This window comes from Stigmatopora nigra, chromosome 9 (genome assembly GCF_051989575.1).
Source record: "Stigmatopora nigra isolate UIUO_SnigA chromosome 9, RoL_Snig_1.1, whole genome shotgun sequence".
Lineage (NCBI taxonomy): Eukaryota > Metazoa > Chordata > Actinopteri > Syngnathiformes > Syngnathidae > Stigmatopora > Stigmatopora nigra.
Window position 1 is genome coordinate 2,349,490 of NC_135516.1, and position 18,952 is coordinate 2,368,441.

At 42.0% G+C, this 18,952-nt stretch overlaps 1 protein-coding gene across 2 annotated transcripts in view; it reads left to right on the forward strand.

Annotated features, from left to right (window-relative positions):
• The first annotated feature begins 2,996 nt into the window (after nt 1–2,996).
• The window catches only part of LOC144201987 (ras-related protein Rab-18-B-like), a 28,294-nt gene continuing 12,338 nt past the window's right edge, over nt 2,997–18,952 (forward strand). Inside the window, exons 1-6 of one of the 2 annotated variants that reach the window (XM_077724887.1) lie at nt 3,002–3,205; nt 3,548–3,603; nt 4,891–4,952; nt 5,210–5,282; nt 12,940–13,058; nt 13,212–13,278. In XM_077724887.1, the coding sequence (XP_077581013.1) occupies nt 3,138–3,205; nt 3,548–3,603; nt 4,891–4,952; nt 5,210–5,282; nt 12,940–13,058; nt 13,212–13,278 (445 nt within the window). In that variant the 5' untranslated portion in view covers nt 3,002–3,137. Of the gene's footprint in view, nt 3,206–3,547; nt 3,604–4,890; nt 4,953–5,209; nt 5,283–12,939; nt 13,059–13,211; nt 13,279–18,952 lie in introns of both variants that reach the window. The other variant, XM_077724888.1, reaches the window with a different exon arrangement.

The following is an 18,952-nucleotide window of genomic DNA, read 5'->3' on the forward strand; positions in this document are numbered from 1 at the left end:
ATGAGTAGTCTGCCAACTTCAAGTTCCTCTTAACAGCGACACTTCTCCTCACTGCCTTCTTCCTGGTTTGTAGTGTAGACTTAGCTGGCTCAGAATTCAGTGAGCAGGTTGTGAACACTGGTCATCTAAGTAGCAATCCCAGCAGTGCCTCCAAATGTAGTACAGTGTTTCCTCGCTTATCGCAGTTAATGGGGACCGGGACCCCCCGCAATAATTGCATTTCCGCGAAGTAGGGGTGCCCCTTCAAAAATGCTGAAAGAAACGTCTAACACGTGCACAAAAGCACCACCAACCAAAAACATCATAGTAGTCCGTATTGAGGATCTTCTGCAGTTTTTTGCACATAAGAAACATCGTGATTAGGAGTTGTGAACATTGTTTTTTTGGGCGGTGAAGATGCACCTGTAAACAGCCATGACGTCATCAATGCAATTCCTGAACTCTCACCATGTTATTGACCATTTCTTTGATGCAATTACTAATTCTTATTGAATATTTTGTTTCCACCTCTTGTAAAATGATGTAATTTAGAATTTTAACTTAATATCTTTAAAAAAAAAAAAAATCCTGAAAAAAAATCTGCGAACCTCTGAGTCCGCGATAGCTGAAGCGCGAAATAGCGAGGGAACACTGTACCCCTGAATTCAGCAATTTATTTGCCTTTAAAACACAGGGGGAAATAATCAGACAGGTCAGTTGTTGTTATCTTCAAGCCAACTTTTACTGAAAATAATAATAATCAATTCACACAAAAACATAATATACAATAACATATTTACATATAAATATATTAACAACCCGTTATAACCCAAACAATGTACTTGTTGCATAAACGGTCATAACTTATGACTATTGTAACTTGTATTACCTTTTGTTTTCCAACTTAGCAAAGTCCTTAGCTAGTTAGCAGGGCAAACAAATGAATCTCAATAGCATAGCTTAGCTTCATTTGCTACGACCGTCATACACACATACACATCACAATGCTAACGCTAATGGCGGCCGAGGGGACGTTGCTAATGCTATTACATGTGTTCTAATCGAGGCTCGGCAAATCTCAATAGCATAGCTTCCTTTGCTACGACCGTCATATACTGCACACTCATGCTAACGCTATAATGGTGGCCGAAGGTAGCTTGCTAAAGGCTATACATGTCCTCCACCTGAGACTTGCACATTCACGCCCAAACATAAAAAGTAAACAAACCTTACTAAACATTATGTTCTTTCTCACATGCTAACTATTGTCTCTTGCAAACCCCACACTCAATCGGTCTCTACAACAAAACAACATACCTTTAAAACACAGGGGGAAATAATCAGACAGGTCAGTTGTTTTTATCTTCAAGCCAACTTTTACTGAAATGCCTGAAGATCTCCCCGCGTATCAACTACATGAGCCCAGACATAAAAAATCGAGTAGCGATCCATACCCTTGCTATTTGGCTGGAGGCATCAATAATCAAAGAATGATAAACACCGAATCCCAAAACTAGTTTTACATCTGTTGGGTTTATTCTGTATTACTATTATAAATATAGTTGTATTAAGTCATTTCTTTGTTAAATCATTCTCTTATTATTCTCAAAGTGTTGCAAGGTCATGAACTGCCGCCTAGTCCACTCTCACATGGACTTCTCCAAGGATTGTTGCTACATCCACATACCCAGTATCGGGCTGAGAGGGTTGTTGATCGGGCAATGACTGGATATCTGCCATTTCCAGCAATGGAGCCCATAACAAAGATATTGTTTCTGCCACGTCCATAACACCCGTGACGCACTTCGGGTTTTTCTTTATGTAATTATTATATGATTCTTAGGTCAAGGAAGGCATAATTGTTCTAATCTAAATGTTGTTTAGGTCTAGTCTCCTGTTTTTGTTATTGGTAAAATACTTTGATTGTTATTGTAGTCCCAGATGTTGTTTTTACTCATACGTGATGGAATGATCAAAAACTCTGTAAATTGTTTTGATTCATGACAATAAGAGTCGTACGAGAATGTCTATTCGGGGAGACGTTCCGAAGTTGTAAGCAGAACTTGCTGAAACTCTCCCCTTCGGAGGTTTTACCTGTTGTTATCCATTTCTACTTAATTAAATGTCAATAATTGAATAAGATGTCTGCCTGCAGTTATTGATAATTACGGACGAAGGTAATTATTAATGAACCTAACAACATCACATCAGCATGCACTCATTTATAATTTAACTCACTTTACCCTGTCACACGCGCATCCTCGATCTTTGCCGTTAAACTGCAAGGATGATGACAACTGAAAATGAACCGCGGCTGGCTTGACTCCGGAAAGAGAAACTGCCGCTCACTTGACCTATCTTCCCCCAACGAGGTAGCCCAACTTGTCAGTACAGCAGTTCAGTTTTATGAACTTTTGCAGTCATTTTGGAAAATGTATCACTACAAAAGAAATTTGAGGTTTTATATTAGGTATTTTCAGTAATTCCCTGATTACGTCTACATTTTTATGTGGAAATCAAACATCATCATAACACAGGTGTCAAAGTGGCAGCCCAGGGGCCAAATCTGTCTCGCTGCATCATTTTGTGCGGCCTGAGAAAGAAAATTATGATTGCTGATTTTCTGTTTTAAGATCAAATTCAAATGATTATAGATGTGCATTACATTTGCTGTTTTCCCCCTTTTTAAAATCAATCATTGCAATTTTTAATCTTTTTTTTTCTTTTGTGTTTTTATTTTAAATATACAAATATCTTCCGTTTTCCACTTTAAAAAATATTTTTTTTCTATTAGAAATAAAAAAAAACATGATAAAAAGACATTTTCCAATACTAAGGAAAAAAGCTAAAATAAATATTGCTTTAAATCTATTAAAAACGGACTATTTAGGGCTTTTGATCCAGTTCTTTTAATCTAATTTAGAAAAATCCCCCAAAAAATTAGATACTAGATCTAAAATGGTTAACGTTAATGTGGCCCGCAAACCAACCCGAGTTTGACACCCTTTATCCATAACTTTCATGCTGGGCGGAAGTTACGTACTCCACAGGCTCTCAAAAGTCGAGCAGCTCACAGGAACTTCAAAAAAGGAAACAATCAGCGTGTATGTTGTTTTTTAAAGCGTGACATTTGGCTAGATAACTTCTTACAACGGAATATGGATGACGACGTGCTAACAACTCTGAAATTGTTGATAATAGGCGAAAGTGGAGTGGGCAAATCAAGGTTTGTTTAACCCTCAACTTCGTGTGCTAGCTTAGCCAGTTTGGCATGTTGACAGTGGTTTGTTAGCACTGTTTTTCCCCACAGACGTTTCCACTGTCGCGGGCGGGCATTTTCAGATTCGTTTTCATTTAAAAATGTCAATTGTGTATTTAAAGTGTAATGATATCGAACATCTCTTCTAAGACCTTATTAGTATTATTGCTATTCTTTTTTAAGGGTTTGTTTTAAGCAATGTTTCCCCTTGTTTTCAATCGTCAACGTGTCAGAATACTTCTTGCTACTTTAGACATTTAAAGTTTTTGTCTATTTTTGTCATATTATCACAAATTTCCTTCCTAACAGCCTTCTGCTGAGATTCACAGAAGATACATTTGACCCAGAACAGTCAGCGACAATAGGTACAGTTTATACACCCACGCTCAAGTTCCCATATTTATTAATATTTTTGGCAGTGGCTCCTTAGCCGGTAACCGGTCAAATAGTCCCAGGGCCTATTTAGCTGTTAACCGGTCAAATAATCCCAGGGCCTATTTAGCTGTTAACCGGTCAAATAGCCTATATGACCCCATATGGCTATTTATCCAGTAAGAATTCTGTGTGGGGTAAATAGTAAGAAACCACAACTACGCAGCCACTGCCTAAATAATAGTCATTAACACCTCCACGTGTGTAGAAACAAATAGTCTACATGAGAGTAATACCTAATGTGTTAGTACAGTGTGAGTAGAAACAGCTATAGGCACAGTCAAATCCATTTTGGGAATTGGAATTTGGCAACAATTTTAATAATTCTTAACAAATACTCACAATATTTGGCAGTTATTTATTTTATTAGTAGTAAACTTCCTACCAAATCTGATAAAGACCAGATGGACAGTTAAAAAGCTTTCCTGTTTACCCAATTAGCATGCAATTGATAGATTTTAACATTAGGTGAGTAAATATTTAATGACTATTATTAAACAGAGTGAATAGGGGATTTTCTAAACCATTCAACCAATCTTATTGAAATGCATGTGTTATTGCCAATTGATAGATTTTAACATGAAGTGAATAGAGATTCAATAACTATTATTTCACATAGAGTGAATAGGAGATTCACGTAATGTTAAAATCTATCAATTGGCAATAACACATCAAATTTAAATAAGATTGGTTGAATGGTTTAGAAAATCCCCTTTTCACTCAATGTTAAATAATGATCACTAAATCCCCATTCCCCTAATGTTGAAATCTATCAATTGCATGCTAATTGGGTGAACGGGAATCTTTTTAAACTGTCCATCTGATCTTTATCAGATTTTGTCGGAAGTTTACCACTTATAAAATAAATTAAAACTGTCAAATATTGAGTATTTGTTAAGAATTATTGAAATTATTGCCAAATTACAATTCCCAAAATGGATGGACTTTGCCTAGAGCTGTTTTTACTCACACTGTACTAACACATTAGGTATTACTTTCATGTAGACTCTTTGCTTCTAAACACATGTAGGTGGCTCCGTAGCCATAATTTCTTACTATTTACCCCCCACAGAATTCTTACTGGCTAAATAGCCATATGGGGCCATATAGGCTATTTGACCGGTTACTGGCGAAGGAGCCACTGCCAATATTTTTGTAATTATATAAAGCCGTCTGGTTTCTCTCTCTTTTTTAAAAATCTATATTTCACAATGACCAAGGAGTGGATTTCAAAGTGAAGACACTAGCCATTGATGGGAATAGAGCTAAATTGGCCATATGGGTAAGCAGGACCCATCTTATTAAATATCTATTTAACATGTGCCCTCGTTAAAAACATGATGCATTGTTACACGTGTCCACTCAGTAGCGACATCGTACAATTAAGGACACATAAATAAAGCAAAATTTATCACTTAGAAATGAAGATATTCCGGCTACTAGTATTTTTTATTTTGTTAACACCCAAATTTAAACTTCACCATGTCACTCCTTCAATATAATAATGTAATCTCTTTGCCTTTATCTTTTTTTTTTAAGGACACAGCTGGACAGGAAAGGTTTCGTACACTAACACCCAGTTACTATCGTGGCGCCCAGGGAGTCATACTTGGTAAGTATTTTAGGTTTTACTTGGAACTTATCAACGCCTCTCCTTTATATTTGTTTCTTAAATTTAATATGCAGGTTCTGTCAATTCATCTTTTTTATCGCTTATCCTCACGAGGGTCGCGGGGATGCTGGAGCCTATCCCAGCTACCTTGGAGCAAGAGTTGGGGTACAATTGCAGGCCATATGTAGAAAAGCAACCTTTCACACTATCCATGGGTGATAAAACAATAAAGATAATTATCAAATATTTTTGTTAACAATGATAAAAACTTTTGATAAATAGAAGCTCTAATTATACCACTAAAACGACAAAAGAGTGGGGACGCTGATGCGACGTGAATGCTAGTGCCAGACCAACGTTCACAAGACGAAGATGGTGCGGAATAATCATTTGGCAGAGGTAGCAAAAGCGTGAGGCACACAGAGTAAGGTCGGAAAAAAAAAAAGGTCTGTAACACTGCCAAAATGAGTGATTATGAGATGCACGACAACACCAAGCCCACTTACTACAAGATCCGAGTGAAGTGCTGTGTAGTTTATCCTTATCAACACACGTGAGGCATACTGAGAGCCAACACAATTGACTGAACCTTGGCAGCACACCGCCTCATATCCTCTACTGAACAAAGACATGGATAGGGTTTCTGTCTTTTTTAAAAATGCTTCATAAATACCTGTCCATAAATACTGAACATTTCAGTAATCCATTTTACCCACTGTCCTCATTTGAGGAAAGTCTGTAATTCTTTTCTTACTTGATATCAATTTTATGTAAATGTTCTGAAAATGTTAAAAAAAATCTAAACTGTTAACTTGGATTAAAATGGGTTAAATTCATCCAACTTCATGTTTTTTTGTCTTTTTAAATGGCCTTGTATCAATTGACACACGGCAGTACATTGACATTCGAGTGCCCCAACATACAAGCAATTTGAGATATGAGTAAAATTTAGAGTAAATATTTGCGTTGAGATACGAGACAAATTTTGAGGTACGAGAAAACCATGTGGCCGAGATGTGAGAGGCTTCTTATGATCATTACACATCTCCCTTGTGTAAAGATATCTAAGAGCACTGGGTGGAGGGTTGCATTTTTTCCGCGTTTTTTGTTGTTGCTTTAGTAGGGTATAGAATAAAGGGAAAAACAATGGGTCCAAAGCAAGCAGGTGCAATGAAGGTTATTGCGAAGAAAAGGTGTATGATGACAATCGATGACAATTAAGCACAAAATGATCGTAAAACATGAGAATGGTGTACGTGTCACGGAGCTGCCTCGTCAATAAGAGAGGAGTACTTCCCAGACAAGTTGGCAAGTGGTCGTGGGTATCCTATTGTGTGTGTGCGCGTCATTTTCGTAATATTTTGAAGGAGAGACAAAAACAAATAACCCTAGATAGGTTCCTATTAAAAACTCTGGCTACAAGTGAAGGTCTAAGCGAGGCAAAAAGAGCCAAACCGGAAGAAAAAGAGAGTAAACTAGATTTTAAATGTCTTAATTTTAAAATTAGAATTAAGTTTAGTGTGAGGTAATATTAAAACTTATTTTTAAGTTTTTAGGGTAATTTAAGTTCATTTAAATTAAATTTGTTTATGTTATGAGCGCATTCTATTACTTGCAGAGACCGAGTGACCGTTTAAGTCAAGGATAAGTTCCATGGTTGTTGTAGACATTCAGCGCAATAAATAATCACTAAATAGTAATGATAGAGAAATAATAATGAAATAGTAATAGATTGAATAAGTGGTCAAAATAAAAAAAACAGTTGTTTAAGTAGTAGTAATAAGTCTTGATTAGGTGCAGAACTCGAGTTGAATATGGTGACAACTCTTGGGAAGAAATTGTCCTTGAGTCTATTTGTCTTTGCAGTTCTAGCTCTGTAGTGCCTTCCAGAGGGCAGCAGGTTGAAGTGGTGGAAGCCTGGATGCATATTGTCTTTTATAATGCTCTCTGCCCTTCTAAGGCACTGGGATTCGTAGACTCTGGACAGAGTGGGTAGGGAGCGGTTGATGATCATTTGTACTCACCCTCAAATGTAGCCTCTGCTGCGCTTGATGAGTGCCGTAGTGTTTGCCGCCCAAATGACATCAGTAGAAATGTGGACTTCTAGGAATTTGAAACTAATTGCTTAACACATTCGCCGTTAATATACATCAGCAATGGAGCAGCCTTGTTCCGTCAGAGGTCCAGGATGAGTTTTCTAAAGACCTCATCATCTCTGTAGCCCGTCTCATTCTTCTCTGTGATCAACCCCACTACCCTTTTAACGTCCACAACTTTCACAAAGATGTTCTCAGGGTGCGTGGGTCTGCAGTCGTGTGTGTAGAGCGAATAAAGTAGTGTACTCGGTACACCAGCCTGGGGGAGAGCCGGCGGTGAGCGTTCGGGTAGATGAGATGTGGGGTCGATTGACCTGGAAGGCATGTGGAAGTTGAGGCTCCCAGGTCGGCCGACTTGGCTCGCTCTTTTTTCAAGGTGCAGTGTGGAGTGCGGTGGTTATTGCATCTCCGGTGGATCTGTTCGGTCGATATGCAAACTGATGTGGGTCATGAGTGATGGGAAGATAGGTTTTGATGTGTTTCAGTTCCAATTTTTCAAAACACTTTGTGATGATTGGTGTGGGAGCTACTGGCGGGAGTCGCTGAGACTGTTAGCGGGTGACTTCTTGGGTACTGGAATGATTGTGGCCAATTTCAGGCAGGCTGGGACGAAGGCTTGTTCCAGTGAAAAGTTGACAATGTCAGCGAAGACTGGTCCTATTTGGTCAGCAGAGGCCTCAAGTACGTTGCCTGATATTCCATCTGGTCCTGTGGCCTTCCAGGGGTTGACTGCTCGAAGCACATCTTAAATTTACTACCTCCACAATGAGTGGGGCGGGTCCTGTCAACAGATCTGAAGGCTGCATCATGGAGTGATCAGACCTGGCTGGTCATCCACGGTTTCCGGTTTTTGTATACCTGTATGGTCTTCTCCACACTGACCGTAGCCATGCAATACTTGATTTAAAACAGCACGGTGTCTGTGAAGGTTCGCAGGTCCTCATGGTTGAAAGTTTCCCACTGTCTGTTATGGTTCCCAGTTCCTCATAGTTGAAAGTTTCCCACTGTGTCTGTTCAAAGCAGTCTTGGAGGGTGTCGTCAGGCCATGTGAGGATGTTTCGTCTTTGTGGCATTGACTGTCGGCTAAATGGAGTGCGTAAGTTGGGGTCATGAACAAAGAGGTTTGATCTGACTGTGTGCGAGGTATGGCTCTGTATGCTCCTTTGATGTTCGAGTAAACATCATCCAGAGGCTTTTTCCCTCACTTGTTGGACAATTCACATTGGAAAGGACCTAATTAAAGATTTTTTTTAATTCAAATTAATTTTGTTAACCACCTAAACAATGTTTTGATGTCATTAACAAGATTTCTCTAACTCTATATATGTATATATCCATATTCCATGCGTGACTTTCATTGTGCAGGTCACAAACTTAAAAGCAACAGCTGACACGTGAACCACGGAGGAGTTTGTTAGTCATGTGTACATCTTAGCACAGGCAAAAGTGACACAATTTCTAATAGTGGTTGCATGTTTTTTTGGAAATGAACGGAATATGATTTAACAAACTTCAAACCAACAGTCAAGACTTGACCATCTTTCAGCTTGTCCGAGCTGCTGACCTACGGAAGGAACGGAACCATCAATAAGTTGCAACCAAGTGTGATGGACAAAAGTGAAGAATTACCCATATCTGCTTCTTCGAGCTGCTAAAATATTGAAGGAAAACGAAACGTCAGTGCGTTGCAAGCAAGTGTGGTCGTGAATGGTAACATACTAAAGACAACTACGAGCTGAAAAATAGATGACATTAAAGAACTGAGAAATAAGCTACAAGTACAAATAGATGATAAACGGTTGCTAAATGAAGAATGTGAAATTTTGTCTAGACATGTATTAAAGGAACGAATTGAAAGCAATGAAAAACTGCGAACCGAACTTCAAGGTGAAATAGAGGAAGATGATCAAGGTGCAGAGATACTGCTAAATATGCCTTGTCATATAGAATGCCTTTCCAAACCTACGGAGAAAATGTAAGAATCTCAAGTGGAGGAAATAGATGAAAAGGAAGGGCGTTTCATGAGACTATATGAACAATGGAAAATTAAAATCAGAACAGCCAGAGAAACGTCAAAAAAAGACATTTCTGATTCAGAATTATCCTACATGGTAGATGACATGGAGAACATTGCTCCAGAGGTGACTGTGTAGTTCCCTTCAAAAAGAGTGCATTCAGACGAAGCAACTTATCTATCCGTGCCAAACATGTCTGGAACTCAATACCAATTACCATACTTGAACTCCCGCCTGGGCACAGTGGGAGTCCTGGGTTCAAATCCAAGTCGGTTCACCTGTGTTGAGTTTGCATGTTCTCCCTGGGGCCTGCGTGGGGTTTCTCCCACGTTCCAAAGACACACCTGGTAAACTGATTGGATACTATAAATTGCCCCTCGGTATGCGTGTGTGTGAATGGTTGTCCTTGTGCCTTTCAATCAGCTGGCGACAAATACAGGGTGTCCCCCTGCCTCTGGCCTGAAATCAGCTGGGCTAGGCTCCACTCCCCCCCCCCCCGCAACCCTAATGAAGATAAACCGGTCCGGAAAATGAAATGAGATGAAAGCCTCTTCGCCAAGTCTTACATTATTATATATTTGCTTGCAATGAAGAACGTTGCTTTACTTTGAATGTTAGGGTTATATTATATATCTGCTTGCAGCCGTGTAAATGCTCACTCCTTAGTTAGCCTAAACAACACCTCTTGGACCTTCATTTATTTTATCTTGTATTTTTTATCTCTCTGCCCTTCAAACCGGGATTCGTAGTCCCTGGACAGGGCAGGTAGGGGGCAGTTGATTATCTTTTGAGCTGTGTTATTAGCATTGTTCTTTTTCAACCTCGTACACATCCCTGCATGCTTGTTTTCTCTTCTGAACACTTGTTGGAAGATAGACAGAGACATACAAAACAGACCGAGACATTTTAGGTCAATTCTCTCACCAGCATGCGATATTGCAAGGATTACACCTTAATATCTTATACCCGGTTATATTCTTTTCCAGCAGGCAATAGTCGGCGTTTATTTGAATATCAGTGGGGATGTTGCAGTTTAGAAGGAACATCCGGATTTCAGGTTTATCCTCCTATGCCCTAGCTGGTCCGGGCAATTTGACCGTCCTCTTCACTTGGGGTCTAGAAGAATTTTATGATACCGGTCCCTACTAATAAAAACATTATAGAGCAAACACTCAGATTACATCCAGCTCGTCACGTGCAAACCGATCAACAATAGAAGCAAACACTTTGATCAGCGTGCATGAAACCAAATGGGCCAGATGCTTGCAGGAATGGACATTTTGAGTACTCAACAATCTTTTTCGGACATCTCATCTCATCATCCGCTTATCTGAGGCCAAGTTGCAGGAGCAGCAGCTTCATCAGTAAAGGCCAGACTTCCCTCTCCCCAGCCACTTCATCCACCTCCGGGAGGATCCTAAAGCATTGTCGGGCTAGCTGGAGGACATAGTCTCTCCTGGATCCAAGGTGGCGGTGCGCACAGCTCTATGCTCTCCAGTTTGCTGTTTTGTTTCACACAGACACTGCACAGACAAATAGACTTAAGGACAGTTTTTTTTCCACAGCCAACAGGACTCTGAACTTGCGTTAGGACGACACCCAATCTCTTCTGTGCAATAACTTTGTGGTGTGCAATAACAATATGCAATATCTTATACTGTGCAATATTTTTGAATTCACCTAGCCAGGATGTGACTTTTATAATACTTTTATGTTTTTTTTTTTTTTTTTTACTGGGAAAACGCACTTTGTGGAGTAGTACCACAAATTCCATTATATGCACCTGTGTATGATGACACTAAATGCTTTAGATATTTGATTTGATAGCAAGTCCGCCCCGTGGCCTCTTTCTGGTGGGACCTACCTCCCCAGGGAGGCATCCAGGGCACATCCTAATAAAATCAACGAGCCAACTCGTGTGTCTTATCTCTATCTGTAGGAGCAGCGGCTCTACTCCGAGTTCCTCCCTGATGACCAAGCTTCTTACCTTATCAATAAGATAGAGTCCAGACACCCGGCAGAGGATAATTTATCCTGTATCCGACTAAATCAGGGAGACCGTTCTTCCCAATTATGTCCCTCCAGAAGTCCCCCCAGCAGAACGAGGGAATACCCTGATAGAGCATTCTGCAGCACTCCTTCCAAGAACTCCGAAAAGGGTGGGTCCTCTTAACTGCCAGTTACACACAAACAAAAGTCATGTCCCACCCCAAGACGGAGGGATGCTCCCCTCTCGTCCTTCTGGGTTAAGCCCAACATACAGGAGGGCGCAGTGCTTAGAGATAAGCCCGACTAAATCGAGCCGGAATCTCTCAACCTCACGCACTAGCTCAGGCCTTTTCCCAACCATAGAAGTCAGATTCCATGTCCCAAGAGCCAGTTTCTGCATCCGGGGATCAGACCGCCAAGGATCCCTCCTGCTCTCGCCCGACTGTCTTCGCACCCGACCTCTCACAGGTGGAGAGCCGATGGGAAAGGAAACCCACAGTCTCTTCAGGCTCTGCCCGGCCAGGCCTCATGGGTTTAGGCCCGACACAGGCGCCACAATCGTGCTCCTCCTCCAGGCCTGGCTCCTGAATAGGGCCCTGGGGGCCCATGTATGGGTTAGTGAAAATGGTGTTCAACAGTGTTGCTTGTCATAAGAGGTCTTCTGAGCCATTTTTTGTCCAGTCCCTCACCCTTAGACCATTTTGCCATGGGTGACCGATCAGGGGCACAAGGCCCCAGACAACATAGCTCTAAGGATCAATGGGACACAAACCCCACCACCATGATAAGGTGATGACTCATCGGGGGCAATCGGAAGAAAAAAAACGTGATACCAGTAGAAAACCTATTCAGGCCAGGCATTTCCTCTGAATAGCTCTAATATGCTGTTTCTTTGAGTATTGGGAGTTTTTTTGTGTTACTCCCACTCCCATTCACACCTACATGCTGTCCTCAGTTCCGTCCCTAGTTTCACATCAGCGCATCAGCAAGAAATGTACCCTGGCAATTTAAGCGGTCAACGTCATACAGCGACATCGGGTTGCGCGGTACACTTTGCTCGAGGCGACGCACCCATGTAGGTGGATGGTCGGCTGAATATTCGTCTTTTTTCGTCTACGGTGAAATTCTTCTTCAGCACGTCATTCTTCTGGTGTGAAATTATTTTTCTTTGGCGCTGAGTGCAATCCAATTCAGCGCCAAAGAAGAAGCGGAGCCTGAAAGCCATTTTTCATCACTCGTCTGTCGGTGCCGATTTCAGCATGAATTTTGACATTTAATGAACTTTTTTAAAACATACTTAATACAAGCTCCAATGTACTGAATGACGGCTACTCTCAGTCGATCTACCAGTGGTGCCTTGTAGGTCGACTTGATGAATACCCCTGTGCTAACCACTCGACTCAATACCCCTGTGCTTACCACTCGACTCAAATCCTTTTAATCTCCTATAAATACTGTTACTTTATGTATCATAAAACATTTTAATAATTGGCAAAAACCTTTAACACAGATTTAATGGTATGAATATGCATCAACAGTTTATTTTCTTTCTGACAGTATATGACGTTACAAAGCATGACACCTTCACAAAGATGGAAATTTGGCTCAATGAACTGGAAACATACACGACTCGAAATGATATTATAAAAATGCTTGTCGGCAACAAGATTGACAGGGTGAGTACAAACAAAATTTACTTCGACTGTTGACTTGCATGCTAGATGCTAGCGAGCCAGCACGTTGTCAAGACGACTTTTATACCTGGAAATATTTTGGTGCTACAAACTTAATGGAAAAACTAATGTGGATTTTTTTTGTTTGGTTTGCAGGATGACCATGAAGTGGACAGAAATGAAGGCCTTAAATTTGCTAGGAAACACTCAATGCTTTTTATTGGTAAGTCCCAGTGGCGGTCCATGGATTTTCTCGTAGCGCCTTCAACGAATCAATCCAATTCTGAAAAACGTATTTTTGGGCTATCAAACCTCGACAGCAGTTACAGCTGCGACACATAAAAAATAGCCAATAAATCAATGCACAAAGTGGGCTAAAATCCACTTCCTAGCAGCATTTAATGATTAAATACAAATACTGGAGCTTTGCAGAGATTACCAGCAAACATTGCCCAAAAATGGGGTAAAATCCAGCCGAAAACAGCATTCTATTAGATACAAATACTGGAGCTTTTTAGACATCAGAATCAGCCACAGCACCGGAAAAGCTCTCCCTCTCCATGAAAGAGGCAGGAGCACTTACAATACTGGTCAAAGATCCGCCAGAAGGAGCTCCGATGGCTGAGACAGGACCTGAAGGACCTCATCCACTAAAGGCATCGAATACGTCGAGACCCTCAACAAAATAGGAAGGCATGGGTAGCACTCTGTCAACAGATCAAAGAGAAAAAACACTGAAGCGAAAAGAAACACATAGCACTTACACCTCGCCAAGATCGCCGAGACAAAATCTACGGGACAAGCCTGGTCTCTAGTTAAATCTCTCAGGCACAAAAACGCAACAATCTGGCGAGGCCTTGGTCTATAACAGTGCTTCTCAATTATTTTCTGTTAGGCCCCCCTAGCAAGAAGAAAATTATTCGGGGCCCCCCCACCCCCACTTCCCACCGTGACTATAAATAAAATCATTTTATAAAATTGTTAGAAGTACAACATTTTATCCTTATTAACATTAAAGAAAAGGAAAAAAAGAAAGAAATCTAGTCAAACTTACAAAGAATAACTTTATTACATCTTGTTTTAAGTCTGCAACAAAAAAGATTTTAAGTGCATCAATGCCTGAAATAAAAAATAAATGAGCGCCACTGCCAGCTACTGTAGTGGATGCGCTATTACACTTTATACTAGTACGGCCAAATAAAATCCTGTTCCCCAGGGTTACACGCGCCCCCCCAGGTATCGCACCACGCCCCCCCAGGGGGGCGTGCCCCACTATTTGAGAAGCACTGGTCTATAAGAACAAGGAGTACGTGAGCGACCGAGCCAAGGCAACAGCATTTATTAGGAAGTATGCCTCGGTCAGCGGTAGCAAGAGTGACAAGCAGAGCAGACGAGCAGTGAAATCTCTACGTACAGTTACCCGCAGACTATTTGTCTCACCGCGACGAGTCCTCGATCTCCCGTTCACCGATACTAAACTGCAGACAGCGCTGTCCCAACTTAAAGCGGGTAATGCGGCTAGACCCGACGACATAGCCCCGACCTTCTAAAAAATCTCCCGGCAAACATCTTCCCTGAACTACTCCATATCGTCAACACCAGCTGGCTAGAGGGCTGGTGTCCACAAGCTTGGCGAGTGGCCAACATCATCCCTTTCTTCAAAAAAAGGGAAGTCACCAAAGGACCTAGGGAACTACAGACCCATCGCCCTCACCTCTACGTTCAGCAAAACGATGTAAAGGCTCATCGTGAACCGTCTCGCCTGGTGATTGGAAGACAAACACCTCCTCAGCCATTGGCATGCCGGTTTTCGAAAGGGAAGTAGTACAGCGGACCAGACTCTGCGACTGTCTCAGTTTATCTCTGACGGCTTCCAGTCGACTCAACGACAACGCACGCTTGCAACTTTCTTCGACTTCAGCAAAGCATTCGACCAGGTATGTAGAACAGGTCTCTTACAAAAAATGGCAGACCTGGGGGTCCCCTATCGCTTCATCTGATAGATCGCAAACCAGCTCACAAATCGCACTGCCAGGGTCAAGATCAACAATACCTCCGGCAGGAGCAGAACCTTCAAAGAAGGGCTCCCCCAAGGCTCGGTTCTGTCGCCCCTCCTATTCATCATCTCTATTAATGACTTCCTCGACAAGTTCAACAATTCCACCCTGGTTTGCGCCTACGCAGACAATCTGGCTCTTGCTTGTCGGGGTGGGAATAAAGAGGAGGTGGTAAGCAGACTTCAAACGGAGTTTGGAAAAAGTCTGCAGGTGGAGTTCCAAGCCACACCTAACCCTCAACACCACAAAGTGTGAGGCATCATTTTTTAGCCTGAACTCGGCTGAGGCGAAATGGCAACCAAAGATCTGAATAAATGTCGCCGCCCTCAAGCATAACCCCAACCCCACTTTCCTTGGCGTATCCTTCGACCGACAACTCACATTTGCGGAGCAGGCAAAAAAAGTCAGCCAAAACATGTCCAAAAAAATAGATCTCCGCAAACTCAGTGGCACATTTTGGGGTTGGCAACCAAACAACCTTAAAAAGGTGTATAGTGCCACCCAAAGAAGTCTCGCAGAGTACGCAGCGCCGGAATGGGATCACCTGAAATCCCTCGAAACTGCCCAACTGGAAGCAGCCCGCGCCATAATCCACCACCTCAGGTCTACCCCCACCAAATCAGTCCTACATGAGGCGCATCTTACACCCCTCTCATCCCGCCTCAATCTACAAGCACTTCTTAAAGCTGATGCCTGGAACCAATTGCCTCTTTCTGATCCCCGACACCGCCTTCTCCATGAAAACATCAAAATGCTGTTACAAAAGAAGTCAGACTGGCGATCTTCGACCCTTCCCCGTCTTACAGCCCTTGAATTCCATACCCCTTCTACATACTCTACCCACCCCTGCCCACCTTGGCTATTATCCACCTATCCAAACAGCCTTTACTGCACTCTCTCAACAAATGCCGATCGTCATCCAAAGAGAAAAGGCTGAAGAGCTCATCAGAAGCTTGGGTGTACCGGACCTACCGATCTTCACAGATGGATCCAGCGAAGTAGGCACTGTGGACGGTGGTGCAGGTTTCATTGTCATCAAGGAGAATGCAATCATCCAAAAATGGCATGATGCCACTGGCGCCCGCAGCAGCTCCTACCACTCTGACAAAGTGCATTGACCGAGGCATTCAGCCGGCTGAATAAAATATAGCAGACTGGCAGAATTCAATCACCCTCAGTGACTGCAAATAGCTGGTCCAGGCTATGGAAAACCCCCAAACGCAAGACCCCGCCGTTAGGAGACATCAGTTTGACATCGCCCTTTTCCCTCCGCCTAAGCGACTACAGCTACTGTGGCCTGGGCCACTGCATCATACGTGGTAACGACCTGGCCAATGCGCTAGCTAAACTTGGCTCGTCAGATGACGCAGTCACAAGACACGGCATCATCCAACGTGACGATCGCTCTCCCCCTCTCCCACTTCCGCCTTTTGCAGACCTACACTACGAAAGTCACAGAGGAAGAACTTGCCCTACCGAAAGAAGACCGCACGGACCTGATTAGTTTCCGCAGTGTACCCCACCCCCCTGCTCCGCTGTTGGCAATGGCAAAATGGCAAAAAATGCATTAAAATGGGGTAAAATAATTTATTTACAATTGAAATATTATTTAGGAATAAAGCTATATTTTACTCACCAAAAATCCTTTTTAACTGTACAAAATATCCATCCTCCTTTCTTTCTTCTCTTATATTGTCATCCAAGCTAATGCTGAAATTTCGAGCCTATCCTGTTGTATATCTGGCATAGTCCATCTTGAAAATTGCTTTAAATCAACTGTTAGGTCTGTAAAAACAGCTTCAGGAGCATGTTAAGAAAGAGTGAGACCAATTTAAAGAAAATATGTTTATTACCAGACTGTAGAGAGTGAGCTCTAATAGTGGAGAACCGCTCAGCCTGGTGTCCTTTGCAACTCTCCCCATGAACAGCGGGTCAGTCTTTGTATAAGAAAACAGTAAAGTGTAGTCTCCATGACAATGACCAAACTTGGGGCAATGTCTGATGAATCGTTGTCAAGTTTCTAGGATGACGATGTTTCTATACTTACAAAACGGATACAATATTAACAAGTAATTACCATGTGTCTTTGTCATCTTATCTTACAATATTATCTAACAATTCCCTCCTGTTGTGAGTATAAATACTTCAGAACATCCTTTGTTAGTGACGCTACTTTTGAACAAAATACTTCACAAATTACCTTGAACTGGAGTTTGGACCAACCAGAAGGGGGCGAAAAACCATCACGCAGTTGAGGGAATAGGAAAGACGTATTACTCAGTGTCAGACAGTAGCACAACATCAGGGTCAGTTTGGGATATGGATTAATGCATGTGTATACGAGTAAGCATTAGCTGGGTTTCAACAATCATGGTACGTTTGATCAAAGCTGAGAAGCAGGGTAAACAATAGGTTAGGATAACAAACACGAGAGCAATAACAGTTACAAACGGTACTAGGGATTTCAAAAGAGTCTGTCCATGAGCCCGAGAGGAACCAGTCAAGCCATCCTCGTTGTGGAACCAGATCTTTGGTCATATTGTTCTGTATGTTCTTCATAGTTTGTAGGGCATCAAGGAATGAGTAGGATGCATTGGCAGGGATGAAGGTGCAGCATAAGTGTCCTACCATGGCAAACACCTCACTGCTAGGCGGTTATTCTGTGAAAAGCAAGGTGGTTCTGAATAATCATTTCGGTCATAGCGTTATAGTTGTTTGGACTTCTCGGTCTTGTTGGTATCGGATTGATGCGTTGAAATAGGCCTGGAATCAGTCGTCAATGGTTTCAAACATAGGCTGTTCTTTGCTGTTCCTACCCAGGTGAACAAAGCTATCAGGATTTTGGAGGAGATCGACCAGTGTTTGTGTTCAAGGGGGACATCCGAGCTCCACACTGGATCATGGAGGTGGAAATCGAGGCTCCGGTGTTGATGTGGGATGGCGTCAACTGTGGGGATTGAATCTGTTGTAAGGATGTATGTGGTCGGAGACAGATGTAGGGACACAGACGTCAGCTGAATTGGCGGGGATGATCATATACACTCGCCATCTGCAGAGTCTACATACTTGGTCCAGAACTGTCGATGATAGGGAAGGGACTTGTCTGATCTCGGCGCACCTGGGGATGTGAACGGGGTTGTGGTCTAACGGGGTCTTGGGATCTGGTCCACTGAATTTGAAACAGGATGGATAACAGTCTGTTCAATTTTGTGGAGTAGCACCACAAATTCCGTTATATTCTGTGTATGATGACACTAAATGCTTTTGATATTTGATTTGATAGCAAGTCCGCCCCGTGGCCTCTTTCTGGAGGGACCTACCTCTCCAGGGAGGCATCCAGGGCACATCCTAATCAAATGCACGAGTTCAATTGTTGCACCGGACATACTTTTCGGGATTGACTTTAGCTGTTAATGGCACCACGACCATGTTATGTATGTATGTGGTCGAACTTTGCCGGACAGTATTCTTTCCGTTGTAGGTGTAGTTGGCGAGTTCTTTGTTCTGGAGGTTGAAACAGCTGTGGTTGGCTACGGCAGTAGGCATGAGGAAACAGACATAACAATTCTCATTGGTTGTGGCGGGGCTGTGAGTGCGGTGTACAATGTTCCCTCTCTACTTCGCGGTTCAGCTATCGCGGACTAAGAGCTTCGCAGATTTTTTTCAAAAAAAAAAAATACAAATATTACATTGAAACAACATATTTTAGTTATTTTTGTTATATTATGAATTTCACTCTTTCTACCCATATTCTATATGGTGTACTGTATACAGGGGGGTAATTTAAAAAAAAAAACATTTTTTTTAAAAAACATTAAAAAAAATTTTTTGGAATCAAAT